This window comes from Nannobrachium achirus (genome assembly GCF_963921795.1).
Source record: "Nannobrachium achirus genome assembly, chromosome: 7".
Lineage (NCBI taxonomy): Eukaryota > Metazoa > Chordata > Actinopteri > Myctophiformes > Myctophidae > Nannobrachium > Nannobrachium achirus.
This window is the reverse complement of record NC_137816.1, coordinates 37006396-37030160: the sequence shown is the minus strand read 5'-3', so window position 1 is coordinate 37030160 and position 23765 is coordinate 37006396. Positions and strand designations below refer to the sequence as shown.

At 42.0% G+C, this 23765-nt stretch overlaps 2 protein-coding genes across 2 annotated transcripts in view; one reads left to right on the top strand and one right to left on the bottom strand.

The window, feature by feature from the left end:
- Positions 1-226: 226 nt before the first annotated feature.
- Positions 227-6623, top strand: ric3a (RIC3 acetylcholine receptor chaperone a; the record flags this gene model as incomplete). Its single annotated transcript, XM_080730204.1, has 7 exons — positions 227-344; positions 769-983; positions 2013-2091; positions 3604-3691; positions 4834-4991; positions 5716-5912; positions 5955-6623. The coding sequence occupies 7 exons, from the start codon at positions 227-229 to the stop codon at positions 6621-6623; spliced, it is 1524 nt and encodes a 507-aa protein (XP_080586330.1).
- A 3792-nt stretch (positions 6624-10415) lies between these two features.
- The window catches only part of tub (TUB bipartite transcription factor), a gene marked incomplete at both ends in the record, with an annotated part of 53209 nt that continues 39859 nt past the window's right edge, over positions 10416-23765 (bottom strand). Inside the window, 6 exons of the mRNA XM_080729985.1 lie at positions 10416-10549; positions 11325-11496; positions 15310-15408; positions 15598-15712; positions 20580-20692; positions 23016-23207. Of these exons, the coding sequence (XP_080586111.1) occupies positions 10416-10549; positions 11325-11496; positions 15310-15408; positions 15598-15712; positions 20580-20692; positions 23016-23207 (825 nt within the window). The remainder of the gene's footprint in view (positions 10550-11324; positions 11497-15309; positions 15409-15597; positions 15713-20579; positions 20693-23015; positions 23208-23765) is intronic.

Here is a 23765-nt window from a genome sequence, read left to right as displayed (position 1 = left end):
ACGTGCGGCAAGGCCTACCTGAGTCTATAGTGCCATCTTCTGGCCACGGACGTGAAGCACCACTAGAGCAGGGGATGAACAGTCAGAACGGTCCACAAGCCGCTTAGCGTCACCAGGGAGACAGATGGATGGATGATGCTGCAGGCACCATATGGGATATAAATACGTGTTGGCCGTTTAGTTTTAGTTTAGTTTTGTATTGTTTTGTTAATTTTTTTAAGACAAAATGTCTTTGACAACTTGCCAGAAGGTTACTCTGATATCATGCTCCGTTCTCTGCGTGTCTCTGTTCCTTCCTAAAATGCTTTTATCCAGAGGGAAAAAGGATATGGGGAAACCCGAGGGTAAGGCAGCTTAACAGATCATCATCTGTCAATCATCATCATCCTCCATCTCCACATGATGTTGTTGTTTTGTCACTGCTGCTGCAGGCTGCTGTTATTCAGTTCAAAGAATACAGTGTATGATAGGCTAGTTACTAACTTGTAATAAACTAGAATCATTGTCCTCGTGTTGTTCTGAAGCCTGCATTATGTGTGTGTGTGTGTGTGTGTGTGTGTGTGTGTGTGTGTGTGTGTGTGTGTGTGTGTGTGTGTGTGTGTGTGTGTGTGTGTGTGTGTGTGTGAGAGAGAAACACCTTTTCAAGTGTTAAAGTATACAGTTTAAAAACTATATCTTCAACCTATCATGTTTCACTTACAATGTATACAGTACATGATTTTTTTATCACTACACAGCCAGTTGATGGCTCTCCTCTTGTCTTCATAGTTGGGCCAGGGTTCTATCCCCCTATGATGCATCGTCTGTCACTGCCCGGGGACCAGGAGCAGTGGGGGGACCAGGACCCCTCTCACACCTGGGCACATAGTGTTGAGGCCATAACCAAGATCAAAGGCCAGGGAAGAACCAACAGCCTGATTGGTCAAGTCATCCCTATATATGGCTTTGGAATCCTCCTTTATATCGTATACATCATTTATAAGGTAAGTACAGTATACCAATGGTTAGGCAACAGGGTTTGACACTAAGGTCTCAGAGGCACCTGCCCGCCGGGCAAGTAGGTCATGTTCTACTTGCCCAAAGGTCATGCCCACTTGCCCGAAAAGTAAATCGTTAATTATAAAATGATAGGTACGATTTTAATTACCGCTTAACACGTACAGTATTTATGTATACTGTGTTTAGTGTGTTATTATACTATGGGATAAAAAAAAACATACCTCCAAATCCAAATACCTACATAGCTATGATATATTTTTAAGTGTAGCAAAAGTAAAAACAGCACATTATAGGTAAATCATGCTCTTATTTTTCATTCCACAGGCCAGAAGACAGAGCGCGCTGCCCACGTTCAGATGTTTAGACAGATATCTTGTGTTGTGTTTATAGACGGTTGCGTCCCCTCTCAAATGAGCACTTACCCGGTCGTGCAACCTGAAACTCCACCTGCCCGAAGGTTTTATTTACCTGCCGGGGGCAGGTGGGCAACCCTTAGTGTCAATGCCTGGGCAAGCATAGCAGACTATGAAAGAGAATATGGAGGCATTTATATGAACCCTAATTCATGCTTTGATGCACAAATGAATGCCAGTTATTTCGGCTTGTGACGCAGCCACACAAAGTAAAATTAGCCCAAAGAAGTGGCATGGGTTGGTTTAGAAGTTTTAACTTAAATACTCAACCCAGCAAAAAGCTCAACAGATCCTCAATTCAGCCACAAACTCCACCAATCCGGTAGCACTTACAAAACAGAGAGGAAAGGTTATATTTCAAAGTAACAGTACTGACTTTTATACTTCTTGGGGGAATACCATAAAAATGTCACAAAGGACAGACAATTCATAAGAAGGATAATTCACACACAAAAAAGACACAAATAATGCAAACACTGTCGCCAAGCATTTTCCTCATGTGTAAAGCAATTTCCGCTCAGTGGGATGTTTTATAGTAGTAGTGTCTTCTTAGTATGCTAATGGTTGAATTGATCATCATAATGGTTTCTTTCTTCACAGCTGACATGTAAAGGAAAGACCTCCAAACCAGAATACCACTATACAACACTACAAAATGAGAATGTGGGGAGTAATATCAGTAAGTATGTTTGATCATCAAATGTGCTTTCACACATGTAGCCTTTTCCATCATATAATGGCATGGCGCTTTCAATGTTTAGACATTACGTGTGAATAATGTAGGCGACAGTTTCCAAATGATGGCAAAACCAATTTGGGCAATTTAACAGCTAAACACGTAATGTTTCTGCAAAAGACAGAAATAAAACCTCTTCAGCTTTTTTTCCAGCGCAAAAAGGAATTCCTTCCAAATTCGACCTGGATCTCATTTTCCTATCTTTCCAACCATAGCGATCATCTGTGCAAGAGCCCTCATGCACAAGTTGATTTCACAGAAGGACAGACCTGAGCCCTTGTGGACGTATCAATTAAACGATCATTTTCATCAGCATAACACCTTGTGTCCTATTCATCTAACTATTAATTTACGGAATGTCTTTCTGCCTTCTGTCCGCATGCTGAAATCACTGATACTAAACAGTGTCCCCGCTATGGTAACAGCCGCATGCTGAAACAATGCCCGACATCACTGACTGACATCACGGAACACATATAGGGGCATAAACAGGTGAAACAATCTGCATGCTGATCACTGATATTAAACAGTGAGGCCACCATGGTAACAGCCACATGCTGAAACAATGCCCAAATAATGTCTGTCTGACATGATGAAACAAGTGACCAAATTTGGAGATGACTGAAGAAACGGAAGAAGCGCACTCATATACTGCACACCCCCGGGTACAGGACTAGTCTAGTTGGTTCATGAACTGCAGATGTCAGCAAGGGTTGTAATGTGTCAGAGATAAGAAGAAAAGTCGTTATGGCTTACTCAGTATGGATCAGTCACCCTCATCTCATCGCTCATGGTAAATCATTCATGCTGAACACTGAGGCATGTTCCACAATATCTGACCTATTTGCATCATAATAATTGTAATGCTTTTTAAGCAATTTGTGGAATCCATTCAGTACCTCATGATGAAAGTTCCAAAACTCCAAATAACCGCCAGTGATCGACACAGTACGCCTACCGGTATATACTCAAGTAGATAGTCAAGAATTCAAAAGTACTCGTTGAAATAGCAGATCTACAAGCTCATAACACGTTGAGGTAAGGCGTGTTGTTAGCTTGTAGATCGTCTATTTTCACTATACTAGGACTAAGTGGTTCATTCATAATATATTTTTGTACGTTTAGGTCACAAGAGAACTTTCCTAGAAATGAGATGGAGTCAAAAGTACTGGTACACTATTTCTATTTGAAATGTTGCGGAGTGAAAAAAAATAAAAAGGAAATAAATACCACACACACACACACACACACACACACACACACACACACACACACACACACACACACACACACACACACACACACACACACACACACACACACACACACACACACACACACACACACACACACACACACACACACACACACACACACACAGTACTGTCCACCACTGCAAATAACACTGGAGATACTGCAATGTAACTTTTAGTTTTTTCTTGTTGAATCCCTCAGCTGATTATGAAGTGGCCAGGGTTCAGCAGAAGCTGGTGGAGACAGAGAGCATGATGGAGAGGATCATCAAGGGCCGTCGTTCTAGCAGGTAGGCCTATACTCAGGGGTGTCGCACCAAATTCTGGGCCCTGGGTACAAGGATTCACTGCGGGCCCCCCATTGGGAACGCATTATTACGCTTTTGTGCTTTAACTATTGAAAAATAGCAGATATACAAGCTCACACCGCTCTGCGAGCTTGTAGATCTGCTATTTTTGAAAAATCGTGAAAATGTCTTTGAATATTTCAAATCCTTCTTTTGAAAAACCTACAATATGTTTGTGGTGCTCAAACTTTTTCATGTGAAGGACCCCCAAAATTATATGTATTTGGCCACGGACCCCCATCTCAAAATATTTAGTTCCAGGGACCCCCCAGAAGCAAAATTTGAGTTACAAATGTTCGCTTAAAAAATACATTATTCAAAGATTTGCACACATTTTCACGACTTTTCAAAAATAGCAGATCTACAAGCTTGCAGCGCGGCACTTGTGAGCTTGTATATCTTCTATTGAATATCTTCAATAGCTAAAGTATAAAACAATTAAGGCCCCTCCACCTTGGGCCCTAGTAACTCAGTCCCACTTTTCCCCCCCTTGTGACGCCCCTGGCGGAGGAACACGCTCCATGCTGAATAGGCCTGCCTGTAGGAAGATTCGAACCCCAGTCTCCACTGGGAAACCTTACCCCTGTGCCACCTAACACACCCCAATTGCTCATATTTCTTATTACATGTACATGAGCCTAGAGACTGGCCCCAGCAGAGAAGAATGAGATGAATTACATTATCATGGAATTAATATGGATAAGCCCTGTATCTTTGTACAGAAACATTTTTCATTCATGCTCAAGTACCATTTCATGTTGTCTTCATCTTCTATTTTCTTCGTGTTCCAACAATATCTTCACAAACAATGTGAATCTTCTTCACAATAATTTGTTCAGTTGTCAGTTATCAGGTCAATGTTTCATTGTGAAAGATTTTACTGATATACTGTGGCAAACCATATTCTAAATATGAAATAGTAACGCACGTTTATCTAAATTCCTTATTAGTAGGTCAGAGACTTCTACTTGAGAAGATATTATAGTACTATTTCCAGCACCCCTGCAGAAGTGAATGTAATCAATGTTAGTCAATGAGTCTGCCGTGGTTCTTGACTCCATTCCCATATCTTTGGTGCTTTCCAGCTCCAAAAGGAAGAAGAGTAAAAGGGGACAATCAAAGAAGGAGGAGAAACTACTCAAGCAGCTGAGACAGATCACCCACTTCATGCAAGAAGGCCGCATAGAGGGCGCCTCCCCGGAGATGGAGGCTGAGGAGGTGCCTTATGCAGAGGATTGGGACGGTAAACTAATACTGAATTCTCTGTCCTCAATATCACCATTTAAGCACACATTTTTACCCCTGCAAGTAACAAGTAACAAGAAAATCTTGTGAAACAAATGTCACCAACCAATCATCAAGGACGATGATACACGAAAGAAGAAGAGGAAGAACATTTAAATTGTGCTTAAAAATATTTACTGAATCCACAGAGCACGTACAAAAAAGAAAAAGAAAAACACACCAAAGCACTCCGTTTTAACCCATCGAGACCTGAGGCCGATTCTACAAATGCCTTCAGAATTAGTAGTTCTCAAACTTTTTCATGGCAATTAAGGACCCACAAAATCAAATGTATTTGGCGGCGGACCCGCATCTGAATATATCTTGTGCCAGGGACACTGAGAAGAGAACATTTGTGTTAAAATTTGAAAAATTATTAAACACTTAATAGCTGATGTACGGCATGTGACATCTATTTTTGAGTAACGCTAAAATCTAAAATGACATGATGCTTTCCTGTTTTTGATGGGATAGGATAGGGTGAAAAAAAAATGTTTTACATTTTTTAATTATTTCGAGCTAGGTAACCAACATGACCAATGCGTGACGACTCTCAGAACTTCATTAGGGTCTCTTACTCTTACCTACCCTACCGTTGGGTTTCAAGCCACGCCCATACGCATTTCATTATGGTTATTGTTGTTGTTGTTATAAATTCAGACTCTTCTTGTGTGTCCATTCAGGCTACCCCGAGGAGACCTACCCTGTCTATGAGGAGGAACCCTACGAAAGCCGCGGTTACAACGACGTTGTTGTCTTGGCGGTGCCGAGCCCTCGGCTGGCCACTGCCGAGTTCTTGGCAGAGAGGATGGAGCAAGAGGAGGAGGAGGACATGGAACGCAAGTTGGAAGTAGTACAAGAAGAAGATGAAGAAGAACTAGAACGGGAAAGAGGAGAAGGGGAGAGAGAAGAAACTGAAGAAGAGGAGAGAGAAGAAACGGAAGAAGAGGAGAGAGAAGAAACGGAAGAAGAAAAGGAAGAAGAGGAGGAGGAGGAAGAAGAAGAAGAGGATGAGGAGCTGGAGGAAGATGAAGATCAGTTGGAGGAAGAGAAGAGGCTGCTGCTCAGTCCCAGTCCAGCCAGACATGCTACAGAAAGGCGTGAAGAGTGGCTGGGTTTGGATGTGAGCAAAGAGCTGCAGAGAGAGAGTCCCAATGTGGGGAAGAAACATATCAGCTTCAGTGAACACAAAGATGTGTTCCACTACCCAAAAGAAGATGTGTATGAGGAGGAGCAGCAGCAAGAAGAGGAGGAGGAGGAAGATGAAGAAGAGGAAGAAGAGGAAGAAGAGGAAGAGGAGGAAGAGGAGGAGGAAGAGGAAGTAGAGGAGGAAGAGAGTAATCAGACGGTGGATGATGTGACGCGAGAGGAGGGGATCGATGAAGAGGATCCAGTGACGGAGGCCGAGAGCTTGACTTTCAACTGGGACATGGGTTTCAATCCAGAAGCTGAAGCGGAGGAGGAAAGCGAGGAGTATTTGTTAGTGTCGCTGCCAGTGGAAGGTGACAGCACTGCCCTTTCAGAGCCCACTACAGAGCCAGGGAGGAGTGGGCTGAGGATGCGTAATAGGAGAGACTTAAGAGACTCCTGACGACGTCACAACACACTAACCTTATTAACCTTATTACAGTCCCCATGTGTCCCCTCTTATCACATGTGTACAATTATGGAAACTCCTCTGCTGAGGAGTTATGTATTTTTATTTTATTTTTGAGCACCATCTCTGTATAATGTACTGTAGATGCAACTCTCCTTTTGCACTTTTCACATAATAAAGACCCGATGACTATTTTCATTCTTTTGGGCATCCTGTTCTAAGTGTTTGTTACAGTACCTAAGTAGTTTCTCTGAGGATCTATACTTTAATTGAGTTCATACAGTAATATATATAATACCATATACATATACATGTCCTTTTCTTTTTATGAGAAAATGCGTAGAAGGAAAAAGTGTGAATCAAAGTGTACAACTTTAATTCCATCTGTTTTGTAAATGCACCCAATTCTGTAGGTTTAGACCCTTCCAGAAGGCCGTCTGTGAGTTGTTGTCATCATTTTAGAAGTGGCCAATACCAGAGGAACCCAAACATTGGACATTTTGAATCAGATAGTTCTGGACCAATGCAGGTTGCTTAATGATATCTGACTAAATTGTCGAACCATACATCATTTGTTGAACAAAATACTGTTAAACAAAATATTCCAAAATAATCAATTGTGGAAATGTGTGTGTGTGTGTGTGTGTGTGTGTGTGTGTGTGTGTGTGTGTGTGTGTGTGTGTATAAGAATGGCTTTATATCTATGGTCCATAATGATATAATGTTTTGGATAATAATATATCTGACCACACAGGGGCGCTGGTGTCCTTTGTGCTGAGTTACTGAAATCAAAATACAGTGTCAGTGAAGAATACCATCTATGATTCTAATGCAGATGCAGCTTAACTATACAGCAAATCAATACAAATAAACAGAATGCTGTTCACCATTTGTATCTCCAGAACTTTACTTTTTTTTGCAATAGATTTTGAATATGAATATAGAATATGTCATAACATTGGTTCAGAGTTAATGGATACATTTATAGTGATATATTCTTTTTTATGAAAGTGAGGCTTTGTTGGACTCACTTAAATTATTTAATCACTGTGTGTAAACAAACACTACATATTGTACACATTTTACATTACAATGAAAGCACTATAAACACATATGAAATGAAGGGACATCGTGCTCCCAGACACGTGTATGAAAAAAGCAGTCTTTCTCTGTAAGAGGGTCAACTTGCTTGGAAATGTAAAATAGTTAGAAGACAATCAAGTACAAGAATAGCACATTTGATTAAAGAATTCTTCATTACCCACAGTAACAATTAGCAATATCGGAGATTGTTCTTTGCTCTTTGCCTTCATTAACAAATTCTTAACATTTAATAATCATAAAATACAAAATAGTATCATAGAGAAAGGATTTTTTTGCCCCATAAGAAGCAAGTAAGAAGAGAAAAAAACATGTTGAGTAAAAACATGAGCAGCAATAGACCTACACCACATTGTACAGAAACCTGCTGCTGGTATTATGAATAATAATGTACTAAAGATCAGTGAAGTATGAAATCAGTTATGGGTGGAATAAGTAGTTAGTATAATAGAGTGAAAGAAGTGGCAGATGGACACAATTACTGTGTATTCTTTGAGGGTTATAATCAGGCTGTGTTAAACTTGATTCTTCTGGCTTGAATGCTGTCACACAGTTGGGCAATTCAGAGAATGTGGGAACCAGTTCATCCAGTCGTTAATTCAATTAAATCAATTACTCACTCCATGAAGCCTTCAAATTCATGGAGCCTTTTTAGTTTTTGTTACATGTAATATTCCAATATTTGATGAATTAAAGTAAATAAATAGGGGGACAAGCTTAACAACACAAAACTACATGAGAAAAAAAAAATCATAGGTTTTTTATATATTTATATTTAAGTATGCATTGTATTCTATTTAAGCTTGGCCCCCTATTTACTTCAATTCGTCAAATATTGGAATATTGGATAAGGAATGTGACAAAAAACTAAGAATTCTCTACGAAAAAAAAGAAAAAAAATGGTGGGTGAGTGCTTTGCTGTCCCTTACCACTACACTGATCCATACAAATGTATATGTCCTACCCGAGATTTACCACTGATCTAACACAGAACTCCCACATGGGCAGTAGAGATATTGCACTTTGAGCGTCAGGCAATACCTCTTGTTAACCAGTAGTGCATGATCCTACACCCACAGGGTCAAAATCTATTAATAGAAGATAAGGAAGACCACCTCCAACCGCAGCGGTCTCAGTTATATTGCATTAAGCAGGGTTGCAGCCTATAGGAGCACGTCACCCATTTTCAACCTTATGTTCTTATAATTGTTTTGAAAGGACCAAACCTTGCTTAAAGATTTCTTAGAAAATGGGTGTAGTCGTCCTTTGAGTACACAAATGTAACCAACTGGAATCATTAGGTTACATTTGTACACACTCTTTACAAATACGTAGATAAATTAAACACTGACTGTATACACTGTAAGAAAACACTGACTTAGATCATGTGAAATGGGGGCGATTTGAATATATCTGTGCTATCAACTAAATACTTCCAAATCATATAACAAATAATGTAGCAGTAGTTTTTAATCTCATGGAAGCAAATCAAATGGATATGTATTGAGGATATTAGGAGGATTTGAGAACTGAATTGACCAATCAATCATATCACATGTAGGGGAATATCTCTAATAGTACAGCAGGAAGAGCAAAGAAAAATTCAATCTCAGTTCAATTGACAGTTGAAGCATAGTCTTCAAAGGCACAATAAAGTATGTACAGCTATATCTCATCCCGTAGACTTTAAAGTAAAGTGCACCATCATGTTATATGAGATACTTTAATGGTTTCCTGTGGAAATAAGCGTAGTCTTTTCTAGGATCTCCTTTTAGTAGACCTTGTACCAGTGAACTGTACCGTCATGAAACTGTACCTTTTTCTATGCAAACTTCTAATAAAGTCTTCAATCAATCAGCCTCTACTGTACATTCTCATGTTCGCTAATACAATATGTTACAGATACACAGCATACAGCTAGTGGCATGCTTTTGACCTGTTTAGGTGAGATTTGTTTATGTGCTTCAGGCTCCAAGGGACCAACACTAATACAAAATGGGGGCAAGTGATACAGGACAGAAATGAAAAGCAACATGTCATAAATACATAAATAAGAAAATATAAATACATATTATGGTGTGACATGTATGTCATTTCGCCCCCAGAAGTCAGTCATAAAATGCATGAGTAATGTCCATGCTTTTTGTTTTTGTTGTTGTCGAGAACACTACGTAGTCTTTAAACCTCAAGTTGGGCAATTGTTAGTGTTTTTAAATGATGGATAAAGAAATGTTAAGAGTTCAACAAATAATTTATAGATGAATTGTGTTTTTTATATTTTCAAGTAAAAACAAAACAGAATAGCTAAACAAATTAACTTCATTTTGAGTGGATTACCTTTTGTGCTTGTGTTACACTGACCAAGCCTATCTCCCACAATAATTAGAGATACCCACATCCACCCACAAACATAAGCATTCTAAAGCCTAATTTATGCTCTGTTGCACGAGAATAGCAGACCTAAAAGCTCACGTTGTGAGCTTTTAGGTCGGCTATTCTCTGCCGTTCTTGGCACGTGACACCGTGGTGCGACACTGTCGCGTGACAAAGTTTCATTCCAGGTGTATCTTGGTTTGTGGGTCTGAGGTCTGCAGCCCTTGTCAAGAGGACAAAATGGACAAGTACTCCAGAGGCCATCATGCTGGGATCAAGTATTGAATCTGATAGATTGAGGATGTGGTGATGCTACTCACAAGCTAACTTGCTGTCAAAGCTAGAGAGAGCAATGGCAAAGGCTTGCAGGGCACACATAGGGTAGTTATAGTCCATGGTGAAGACATCTTCTGCCACGCGGCCAAACTGCATCACAATGTAGTCAGCTACAAAGGGAGACAAGAACCATATGAGGAACAAACAGCAAAGAACATTTGAATCACTGACCAGTCAACCTAATTGCTATGAGTTCTGGGAATTAGCTTTTATTTCTTATGTAACATTGTAAAGAACAGAATATACTGTATATAGTATATGGCTATAGAGCACCAAAGTTTGACGTAATTTACACATCATACCTGGTCCCCCCCCCCCCCCCTGCCAATTCTGAATTCCCATAGACCTTTTTCATATCGTGTCATATAAGAACTGTGTTCCAAACATAAACAAATGATCTCAGCAGTTTGACTCATATGGATATGAAGAATCAACTGATGGTGAGAAAACACTAATGTTACTATCGCCGAATTATTTAAATATTCGCCAGAAACAGACTGTATCAAATATTAGTGACTGACTATCATAAACCATACAGAGCCACCTCCCTGACAATATCGCGGAGACCGCTTGTTTATTTTTGGACCACAATGCTTATATGAGATGATTTTAAGATGACTCAATGTTATTCTCCATAGAGAAATTACTTTCGCAACCCGGGGGAGGAACGAGTGACGTCATGACTTCGTTACTCTATTAAGAAAAAGGGAAAAAATGATTTAACCCATTCAGGCCGGGAACACATTTTAGTGTATGGGAGGGGCTTACAGTACATGTACAGTATGTAGCAACATATTTGTTTTTTGTAGGCTCATTTCTGATTTAGGCCTAACTTAGGTTAGGCCTTAATTAGATTTAACAGAAAAGGTGGACAATGGAACTCACGGTCATTGTCGTGAATGATCTGGAAATTCTTGACGGACGCCTGCGTGACCCTGCCATGGAAGTTGAGCACATAAGACTGTGTGTCGTCGTTCCACACAGGGGTCTTATTGTGGAGTTCGATGACACTCTCTGTGCTCTTGTTCTGCCACCGCGCCAGCAATGACTCGTGGTCCTGTGTGATAAGGGCACATGAAAGAATTTCATTTAACGCATTTAGGCCTGAACACATTATGACGCTAATATTTTATGCTTTAACTATTGAAAAATAGCAGATATACAAGCTCACAGCGCGGCACCGAGTGCCGCGCTGCGAGCTTGTAGATCTGCTATTTTTGAAAACGTTGTGAAAATGTGGGCAAATCTTTGAATATATGTATTTTCAAAGCGAACGTTTGTAACTCAGATTTTGCTTCCGGGTGGTCCCTGGAACTAGATATTTTGAGATGGGGGTCCGTGGCCAAATAAATATCATTTTGGGGGTCCTTCACATGAAAAGGTTTGAGCACCACTGACACAGTAGTCTCTCAAGAACAGACTAACTGAGCTCCATTTAAGTGAAAAGGACCTTTTCTTTGACGATGGCTGGCCAGATTGCTGTCATTGAAACATGGGTTTTTAAAAAAAATCTTGGAAGGATTCAAAAGACACTTATAGAATCGGGTCAAAATTCTAATTTTCACGATTTTTCAAAAATGGCAGATCTACAAGCTCGCAGCGCGGCACTCGGTGCCGCGCTGTGAGCTTGTATATCTGCTATTTTTCAATGGTTAAAGCATAAAATAATGAAACACAAAATGTGTACCCGTTCTAAATGGTGTAATGCACGCTCTTCAGATGCAGGGCTGGCCATACAAGGAGACAAACCAGTCGTTGTTGTCGGGGTGCAAACCTCATATGTCCAATACTGTCATTTTTGCAAGAATGCATTGCTACTCATTTTGATCTTGTAGATCTGATATTTTTTGCTAGTTTGACACTGTAACTTTAATTTGTGAAAAAACAAACAAACTAAAAGTTGAAATATGGAGATACAAGGTTTCTGCCAGACAGCGGCGATATGCAAAGACATGCACATATGTATGTAAACTAGAAATTCGCGGCGGCTGCGCCGCCGCTCCATTCCTAGGACTTCACGCCCTCCGGGCGCTCAGGCAGGACTGCTCTATATTTGATCATTGATGCTTGTCTTGTAGCGGGGACTCTGCTGCCGTGCTCTGCACTCACTTGTGGAGGCAGCAGCAGCAGCTGCACATGCAAACACAGTGGTGTCAAATTTCACTCTCTCTCTCTCTCGCTTGCCGGCCCCCCCTCCCCTGTTGCCTCCTCTCTCTCGTGCTTAGCGAATGAGCGGACGGCATAGGGTTAGGGGCTGTATTCCTTACGTCCTAGACAACGACTACCTATGAGTTGAAGTCGATGTAAAGGGGGCGTTAATGGGCTTGGAAGTGGGATGCGGCAATAGGAGGAATGTATATATAAGATATACAGTAGTGCGGGGCGTTAAGGGGAGAAAATGCTCATTTTGTGCAAATCAGTCTAAAAGCACCAAATTTTGCACAGATGTAGCCCAGGGCTTGCTCTAATGATTTAACTAGGGCGCCCGAGTCGGCGACCTTTGGGGTCGCCACAGCGGCCAAATCAAGTTGGGCTCCCATCGACTTTCTATCCACAACTTTCCAACATCCCATCGTGCATTGCGCAGAAGGCGAGCGGCATTTCCGGCGTCGCAGCCGAGTGTGATCTACAAGCTCACAACGGTTGCATCTGCGACGCGACGTGAGCTTGTATGTCTGCTGTTAACTGGTCCCGCAGATAATGCTACAGTAAAGTCTTGCGGAAACAGGTGGATACAGGAGGAAATAGACAGAAAAAAAAATCTGCTTTAAGTAGGATGTGAGGGGTCTAACTAGGGGTTTGTCATGATTCTGAATCCATTGCAAGCATTTGTTTTGCACAAAACACATTCCTTGGGCTACAAATGGCCCCACAAAACGATGGTTTAGTGATGAGTCATCACTTTTCACAGTTTTGTGGGTGTTTTGTGGGGCCGTCAAAGTGACGTGTCTAAATGACTGGAGACCAGTGGCCCTGACTCCAGTCATCAGCAAGTGCTTTGAGAGGTTTGTGAGGGACTACATCTGCTCTGTTCTGCCTGCAACTCTGGACCCGTGGCAGTTTGCGTACCGGCAAAATCGATCTACGGACGACGCAGTTGCCTTGGCCCTACACACTGCCCTCACGCAACTAGATCTGAGGAAGAACAGGTGTGTGCGCATGCTGTTTGTCGACTACAGTTCAGAATTCAACACCATTGTGCCTGCTAAGCTGGACATGAAGCTCAGGAATCTTGGTCTGCACCCGTCTATGTGCAGCTGGATATTGAACTTTCTGTCAGACCGCCAGCAAGTGGTCAGAATGGGCAACATTAAGTCAGACCCCCTGACCCTCAATACAGGAACCCCACAGGGCTGTGTGATGAGCCCTCTCCTGTACTCCCTGTACACGCATGACTGCGTGGCCACACACGGCTCAAACGTTGTCATCAAGTATGCTGATGATACAACAGTGGTGGGCTTGATCGACGGCGATGATGAGACAGCTTACAGAGATGAGGTCAGTACTCTCACACGCTGGTGTGGGGAAAATAACCTCTCTCTCAACGTCTCAAAAACCAAGGAGCTGATAGTGGACTTTAGAAGGCCAAAGAGAGAGCACACCCCTATTCACATCAGTGGTGTTGAGGTAGAGCGGGTCACTGATTTTAAATTCCTTGGAATGTACATTTCAGAGGATCTGAAATGGTCCACGCATGCTACACACGTGGTGAAGAAAGCACAGCAGCGGCTCTATTGTCTCCGGCGCCTTTTGGGTGAGCCCTCGCATTCTAAGGGCTTTTCTATAGTAGCACTATAGAGAGTGTCCTGACGAGCGGTTTTACTGCATGGTATGGGAACTGTACTGTCCTTGAACGCATGGCTCTGCAGCGAGTGGTGCGGTCAGCTCAGCGAGTTGTAGGAGGTGAGCTTCCCTCCCTCCAGGATCTCCACGATAGGCGATGCACAGCTAAAGCTGAAACTATCATCAGGGACAGACATCATCCCAGCCACAGACTGTTCGACCCAATGCCACGCCCCCGACCCGGCAAGAGATACCGGAGTATCATGAGCCATAATAAAAGACTGTGGCAGAGTTTTTATGTAGAACTTGAATTGCATCTTACTGACGCACCTTTAATTGACTTTTTAATGACATACTGACTCACATTATACTGATTGCACTTATTTATTTAGGACCTCCATACCTCCAAAACCTGATCAACCCCTACACCCCACCCGTGCACTTAGATCAACCAACACTGGGATGCTGACAGAACCCTCGCTAAAAACCCCAGGGCAAAAATCCACTCGTCCGAGACAGTTTGCCCTCCTGGCCCCCAAGTTGTGGAATAAACTCCCTGTCGCACTTAGAACAACGGACTCACTCGCTAGCTTTCGCCGTGGACTGAAGACTCACCTTTTCAGACTCCACCTAAACCTTTAGCACTACTGGAAAAATCAATGACCATACATGAAGCTAGTTAGCATTTGCTTTTAGTTTTTTTTTAGAAACCTTTTTGTCTTTATGGATTATATTGTTTTTCTAGATATATATATTCATTTGCATTTGTTATATTGCTGTTGATGTACTGATATTTAACCTTGTTTATTATTGTGATGTTTTATCTGCTTATTGTAAGTCGCTTTGGATTAAAAGCGTCTGCTAAATGCCTAAACTGTAAACTGTAAACTGACCTCTCTTCGTACAAAATACTGATTTTAACATACTGTACTAGGCTTTCCTTACATTCCCTACTGTTTATCTTTTATTTTTCTTCTTGCTTGAGCTGCAAATGGAAGCCTGCATAAACAAGAGTTTCACCTCACTGTTACCAGTAATTGTGTTGTGACAATAAAGTTGATTGATTGATTGAGTTAATGACGCTCACATTTCGAGGCCGGATGGACACTCTCTCATGGTCCATGTTCATTCCAGGAATGATGACGCTCATCTTGCGAGGTCCCTTGAAGCCTAAGACATTAGTCTCCTACAGTAAAGAGACAATGAGTCATGTTGGAAACGGTGTCCATATGACACACTCAGCAGGCAGCAGTACACTGTATAATCATGATTCTAAATATAACGGAGAATTTCAAAAGATTTAGCAGTGTACAAAAGAGTGTAAGAGAGAGAGATGTGTACCTTTGTACAATCTCAGGGTTAAATCAACACTCACATAGCAAATAGCTGCGAGTTCTTGACGTAGGTCGCTAGCTTCGAGGCCGGTCGTGCTCTTCACAGGATTGAGGCCACTGTCGTAGACGGTGAATTTGGTCCCCATGAGGTTAGACCTGTGGTGAAACATAATGGACCAACAAGGACCAGTGATTAACTGCTTAAGCCTTAAAGAGGTGGTGCCATAGTTTTGTACTTTTTCTGGTTTTCATGTGTCTAGGAGGTTGACAGTACTTCATTAGACCCCCTAGTGTGGTTGTTATGAGCAATTATGTATTCCCTTTGTATTTTGGGTTTCTTCCTCGAGGCTGCCACCTTGTGGGTCAAAAGTGCCGATCCAAAAACACAGATAGAGTGACATCATATAATCATCCCCTTCCCTTTTACCATTCACCCAACACTGGGTGTAGCTAATTCAGCTGGGTCACCACCCACCATGACAACCAGGCATACTTAATGAATTGGTGGGTGTGGCCACATAAAAACCTAATTTTAACTCTTTCTGTACACTCGGGGGGGGGGGGGGGGGGCACCCCATCTTTAAATACTTTGTAATACGAATAGCGAAAATAAACAATCCATTTAAAACATTTGGACTGTAATTTGTTTTTATTTTATCTTTAATATTCACCTATAATGACCACAAATAGGGATGCCAGGTTGGGTTGAGTGGTTAATGAGAGAGAGAAACACAGGGAGAGAGACCCTCAACTCCTAACCTTGAATAGTGAATTGCATACAGTACTTCAATCAGTCTAGTAGGGAACATGGCTCCACTTATTACAACAACTGCAGTCCTACCATAGACTGTAAAATGAATGGACAGCGTCACATCATTGGTTTCTACAGACCAAAAAAAAAGCCTATTTTTCAGCTATTTCAAATCCGACATCTTTCTATAGTCGGTCCAGAAATAACAGAATTGAATCAAATGAATGCTACTGGCAACCAAAAAAATATCAGATCTACAAGCTCAAAGTAAACGACTATACATGAAAGCTAGATAGCATTTTTAGGTATATATAATGTTTTTTACTGATTAGATACTTGGTCTACCTACAGTAAGTTTTTTTTTTCCCGAATGATATTACTATGCAATTGATATTTTTTTACGTTGATATATTGTTGTTACCTTGCTTATTGTATTGATGTATGTATCGCCTTGCTTATTATAAGTCGCTCTGGATTAAGAGCGTCTGCTAAATGCCTAAACCAGGGGTCTTCAATGTTTTCAGGCCAAGGACCCCTTAGGCCTTAGATGAGTGAGAGATGAAGCAGGGACCCCCACAACCTTTTCATAGATTCCATATAGTTTTATCGCTGACAGCACAATCATCAGTGTATTTTGGATTCATGTCAATTTGTGTTTTCAGATATTTATTTCTAAACTTTTATCCCACGATTTTGTAACCCTTTTTTCACCCAGTGCCAATTGCCTATGTAATCCTGGGCTCTGCTTTCCCTCTGCCGCGCCTGGGGAGACAACGGATTGACCTCATGCTTCCTTCTATGCATGAGGAGTCCAAGTTGCTTCTTTCCACCTGACAGTGGGCAATCTGGGCATTTCCCTAGTTTGGATGTAGCGCGTGGAAGGAACACGTTATTCCAACCAGTTCCTTTCCCCTCCATCAGGCGCCCTGGCTGGCCAGGGGGAGGCATTATAGAGACCAGGATTACTTGCATGTTTTTGTGAGGGTATCCACCCTAGGAGGCACGGGGAGAACATGCAAACTCCACATAGAAAGGCCCTATCGCCAACCCCACCTAGGGTGTGGGCGCTGATGACGCGGAGGGAGGAACACACCGCCAGTGTCCACAGCGTCCCCCGGCGGGAATCAAACCCAGGACCTTCTAGCTGTGAGGTGAAGCGCTAACCACTGTGCCACCATGCCCCCTGTGTTTTCAGATATTTAACCACTTGAGCCGTCATTACCTAATAAACTTGAACTTTTACTCTGTACTTATTCTGCTCTTTTTCCCCTCTACACCAAACCTCTTTGCCGAAAATAGCTGATCTACAAGCTCACAACGCCTCGCAGCGTGAGCTTGTAGATCTGCTATTTTTGGCTACAGTTCTCAGAATATGGACACTAGGGTTCAAGTTGTTAATATAAAAAGGGTTGGAAGATTTGGAGGACCCCCTGTTGAAGACCCCTGGCCTAAACTGTAAACTGTAAACTGTAAAGTGCGTAGCAATGCATTCTTGCAAAATAACAGCATTGGACATATTCTCTAAAATGCTGTGCACAGAGGCAGTATGGGACACTATGCACTGCCAGACTGGCCAATGTTCATGGTTTTACTTTAGTTTTTCCACTTACTACTTCAATCAAACCCATGGCAGCAATATACAGCTGATTGGATAATGGTCTTACAGTTGGACAGGACTTCAATTTGGACAGCCCTTCATCAGTGTTCTGATAAGCACCAGCTGAAAGGTTATAGTTAATTGCAATTTTCCTCTCCATCACTCAAACAGGAGGTTGATGGGGAAGGCTTGAGCTGAGCAGATAATCGAGCAATGGACTTATGGTCAGCTCAGCAGATGAATGATGACTGCACACACAGTCACGTTTGATTAAAAGCCCAAGCAAAGATGCCCGTCCGTCCGTGGAGCCACTGAGGGGTCATTCAGGCCACTGATCTGAATAAGGCTTCAGACAGTCTAGATTCCATCAATGAGATCAATGTTGTCACTTTCTTCCTACCTCACATCTGTGATTATGAACACACTTTTGTTTCTTCTAGGGCTGTCACGATATGACATTTTACATGACGATTAATTGTCATTCAAATAATTGGCGATTATCGATTTAATTGTGTTTTTGTCGTTGACAATTACATTTCTGTTTGGCTTTTATGCTTTGAAGTTGCACATGGCAGATATGACACATAACCTAAATATACAAAGAAATTACTGACATATTTGACAACTTTATACTTTAAAAAGAACATTGATAGTGGAAATAGCCGATCTACAAGCTCACAACGCGTCGCGATGCGACGCGTTGTGAGCTTGTAGATCTGCTATTTCCACTATTATTTACTTTTAAAAATATATATGAAGATTTTTCAACATGGAAACGATTATGACGATTATGAAAAATAATCACGATTATGTCAAATAATCACGATTAGACGATTATGTAATAATTGTGACAGCCCTAGTTTCTTCCTGACAGCAACTTCATGTAACTGTAGGTACATGACGTTGCTGTCAGGAAGAAACCTCTTATCTCCATGTTATAACCTTTTCTGGGATTTCTTTTTCCTGCCATACTCGATCATAATACATTGTCACACAAAAGTATCAAAAGTAGCAGATCTGCAAGAGTGAAACGTGTCGCGAAGCAACTCGTTTTGAGCTTGTAGATCTGCTACGTTTGCTATTTTTTATTTGAATTGTGAAAAAGTAACATTTTTGGAAATAATTAATGCCCTACTAATAATAATAATCACAATAGTGGCTTTTTTCGTTTCCATTCAAGATTTTCATTTAGCATGGCTGCAGTTTACCAGGTTAATGTTTGTCCTTCACCTTGATAAGCACTATTTCGAGCCCGACCTATGCTAGATTTTTGGGTCTGATGCCGATTCCAATTTTGAAGATTCCTAGACCACTAATACCAATGTTTTGATTCTGCAAAATAACTAATGCATATTTACAATGACATGTAGTTTTAAATTCATTAGGCAGGTTCCATTAACCACTCAACTGCGCTGACACTATGTAAGCTTTGAGTACATCAGGTACTTAAAGTTCTGCACACAAGCACGGACGCATGCACACGCACACATGCACAAGCACACATGCACGTGTACTTTTATATCAAGCTGCCTAACATTTAGGAAACAAGAGGATACTGACATGTTAAGTAGAACCCACCGTAAGTAGCATTGGGAACTGTTAATTCCCAGCGCTACTTAGACACACATTTAACAAATGTAATTCAAATGTGTAGATACAGATCTTGCTGCCACTGCCCCTTCTGTTTTGCCCTGTTCTTCTCCCAAGCCTAAGCTAATTCATTTTCTGCACAACGACAATGACGTCACTCAACAAATATACCGTAGCACATTTTCAGTGAGTTACACAGACTCTCAACAGTTGTAATTGTAATTTCAGGTGCTCCTTCCTCAACAATGGGTCAGACGTGATTAAACTAAATACCCTCTTGTAATCAATGCCAAAATGGTGTGATAACCAAAAGTCACAGAGAATGCAAAAACCATTCTTCTTCCTAAGCGGACACAGAGGTTATTTCTGTCTCTAGCTCTATTCACATGAGACCGGTGGGGGTCTAATGGAAAAGACCTTTACAAGCAGCTCTCCAGATCTCATAGCATGTTCTAAAATGAAGAGGTGGGAGGAGTGAGAGTGAAAAATGGTCCATTACAGGAACTTAATGGAACAATATATGCAGTGTCTGAAACAAAATATAATAATATATTAGTTATATAAAGTTCAAGTTGTGAGAGCTCAAATAGCGAGAGAAGCAGCAAGAGAGAGAGAGAGAGAGAGAGAGAGAGAGAGAGAGAGAGGTGGAAGGGATGTCTGTGCAATTCGACGTTGTTAAACTATGACGTCAGCAACTGTTTTGTCTCAGTACTCACTACTCAGTGCAGTACCAGTTCTATGATGTCACATTGATAACATATATGGGCATAGTATAGTAAAGTAAGCATAGTATAGTAAAGTTAAATGTAAAGTGTGAAGTAAAGTGTCACTCTGGATTAAGAGCGTCGGCTAAATGCCTAAATTGTAAATTGTTTTACAATAACATACATAACACTCAGGATTTTGCCGTGTGCATGCCTTCTACTAGTGCAAAACAACATTCATCCAGGGATACCACATGGAAAACAAAGGAAATATAAATAATATAATAAATAATTCAGTTGCTTTCTGTTTATCTTGCTAGACAGCAAAGCTTGTCCTCAAATGTCATCAAATGAGATCAGAAGTCTGTCACGCGGCATTACCTCAGCTTGCCGATGAAGCTCTCTCCACCTCGAGACAGATCCGTAGGATCGATGGAGATGAGATAATTAGATGTTTTACTCTTTTTTCTCTTCCTCCCAGCCAACAGGAACACCTATGGCAATCCAGGAATCCAATTAGTATAGAACAACAAATCAGCATCACCAATAAGCCCCAGGCAGGCACCAAATGTAAGCCTGAGCAATGTTGTTTCAGGCAGCTGCACACAGCTTGACAAACCACTTACGATGTCTTGTCAGAAATATGTGACTTAACTACAGTCAGAAGTATCTGATTTCTGTTAACTATTCATAATCATTATCAAGAAATCTGAGAATTATTTAGAGAATACAATGTTTGCACTCTAAAAAGTCCAAGCGATCACGAATACCAGCCAGTTGTGTAAGCAAGACATATAGAAGAGAGAGACATGCTTGTGAACTGGTACTGGTATTACTAGGAAAAATGTGTATGCATGGTGCTATACAAAGCAAAAGTAGAAACATTTTGGCAAACTGCACCACACACCTGTGTCCTGGCTATTTATAGGGACAGGGTTACTAAATAATAGTTCATTCATGTTACAGGGCCAGGAACAAACAAACATACGCACGCGCACGCGCACACACACACACACACACACACACACACACACACACACACACACACACACACACACACACACACACACACACACACACGCACACACACACACACACGCACACACACACACACACGCACACACACGCATGCACACAAATGTGTACACTGACTGTCACTGTCAGACAGAAACCTTGTCCAAAACGGCTGCTTTCCAGGAAACGGAATAAGAACCTGTGTTCCAATGCAGTTATTTAAAACCCACAGACAGACTAAACCACCTTCAACCTTGCGTTCATTTTGGGGGTCATAATAGTCAAAATGGGGACCAGCCTACTCGGGAACGATGTAAATAGGGAATGAATGCCCGCCCTTTAATGCTAAACCCATTATGCCTGTTGTCATAGGACCTGTTTTGACCATTGCGTCAATTTTATGCCCATATACCGGTATGGAGATCTACAGTATGTATCTGCCTGACGGGCGGCCGAGCAGCTAGTCGGGGACCGGCCTACTTGGGAATGATGTCTGTTTGCCAGTGTCCATTTATGCCCATATATGGATGTATCTGTATCTGTCTGCGTCCATTTTATGTCCATATATGGAGATCTCTGTATCTGTCTGTTTGTGTCCCTTTTATGCCTGTGTATGTGCCGGTTCCGGAAATCCCTGATGTCAGACATCAGCTCCGCATACGGAAATTCCGAACCTTTCGCGCTGGTTCCAGATAACCGCGTATCGGGTCGGGGAACGCGTGTGCCGGATTTGAGGCCGGTGGGACGAAAGGTCCCATTAAACCTGTTGTCATAGGACCTGTTTTGACCATCTGTTTGCCTGTGTCCATTTATGCCCATATATGGAGATATCTGTATCTGTGCCTCTGCATGCATTTTATGCCCATATATGGAGATCTCTGTATCTGTCTGTCTGTGTCCCTTTTATGCCCGTATATGGAGATCTCGTCTGTGTCCCTTTATGCCCATTATGGAGATCTTTGTATCAGTCTGTGCCTCTGACTGTGTTGCAGACACAGTGCCGGTTCCGGAAAACCCTGATGTCAGAGACATCAGCTCCGTATACGCAGATTCCGAAACTTTCGCGCTGGTTCCGGAAAACTGCATATCGGGTCGGGTCGAGGTCGTTGACTCATGTCAGAGCCTTTTGTGCCGGTTCCGGAACACCCTGATGTCAGACATCAGCTCTGTATACTTGACCTAGAGTGCAAAGTGAAAGTGTGGAAGAATCGTCTATTTGCACAGGAGTGATGTCAGAATGAGTCAGCAGAAGTGATGTCACAATGAGTCAGCGCTTACGGTTGACTCATGGCTCCGCATATGGAGATTCCAAACCTTTCGCAATCGGTTCCGTAAAACCGCGTATCGGGTTGGGTTGAGGCCTAGCTAAGAACGTAGGCAAAGATCTGAGCTATCTGCGTGCGAAAGTTGGAGTCTGTAGAACCAACCATGTGCTGTGAGGCCTCTTTCATACGATTCGGGCCAATTCGGCCTCGGCTTCAATTAGTAGTCAGGATAACAAGCAGGTATAAGATCTACAAGCTCACAATGCATCGCAGTGCTATTTTTGGCGCACTTGCTGCCCTCTGCCAGCATGAGCCTGATTGTCTCCCCTATACAGTACATAGTAATACAGTCAAGACCCCAGCAGGGAACCCCCTGAGTCTATAAAGTTGTGAAACGGTGTTTGTTATTGCTTCCAAATTGAACTTTGTGGGAGGATATAATATGGTATACAATTATAAAAAAGTTACATGGTGCCGCTCTAAGTAAATGTACTTAGTTACTTTCTGACACTGCTACCATTATTAACCCTGCTCTCACCTTCTTTCCATCCTCTCTCTCCAGGTGGAGGTAGTAGGTGGGGTAGATGCCTCTGTCCATGCCCTTCTTGTCCCGAGTGATTCTGCACTTCACTCGAATCCCCTGGGGCGCCGGACGCAGTGAGAATTCTTCCAGGTCGTCTACATCAATGGCTGGTTCACCGGCCGGCGGCGTGGACGCGGAAGCCGCCTCCTGTGGTACGAGATGAGCCAATCACACAAGACAAGACTCACTTCATGAGATGGAAGACTCTGTCTTTGTGTGACATGTCAGATTCTAACTTTCTTTAGATATGGGAAATGGGCTGAAGTAGGGAGCATCCACCGGGACTGAAATAGGCTAAGCACGCCGTCTTAAATGGGGACACGCCATAAGAGAGAAGATTGGAGGAACCAGTAAGACTCCCTAATCGGGAGATAAGCGACCGTCAGGTCGCGTACACAAACTTTAATTTACCAAACAGGAGGGAATATGGGAAATGGGACAGATCCATGTTGATGACATGACTTTAGAGATACTGTGTAGCGCTTTGTGTGATTTTAGGGGAAAATCTGTAGTAGCAGTGTCCAAAAATGTGTTTTGCTAAAATGGTGGCGCTAGTGAGGGGCAATGGTTCCGGAGATAAGAGTAGAGACAAAAGTGTGACATGGCGTGACGTGACGGACAGACGGAGGGACAGACAGCCGGTGGAGGTTTTCATAGTAACTTGCGGATGGTCGCAATGAACACACGCCACGTGAAGGTGTCATC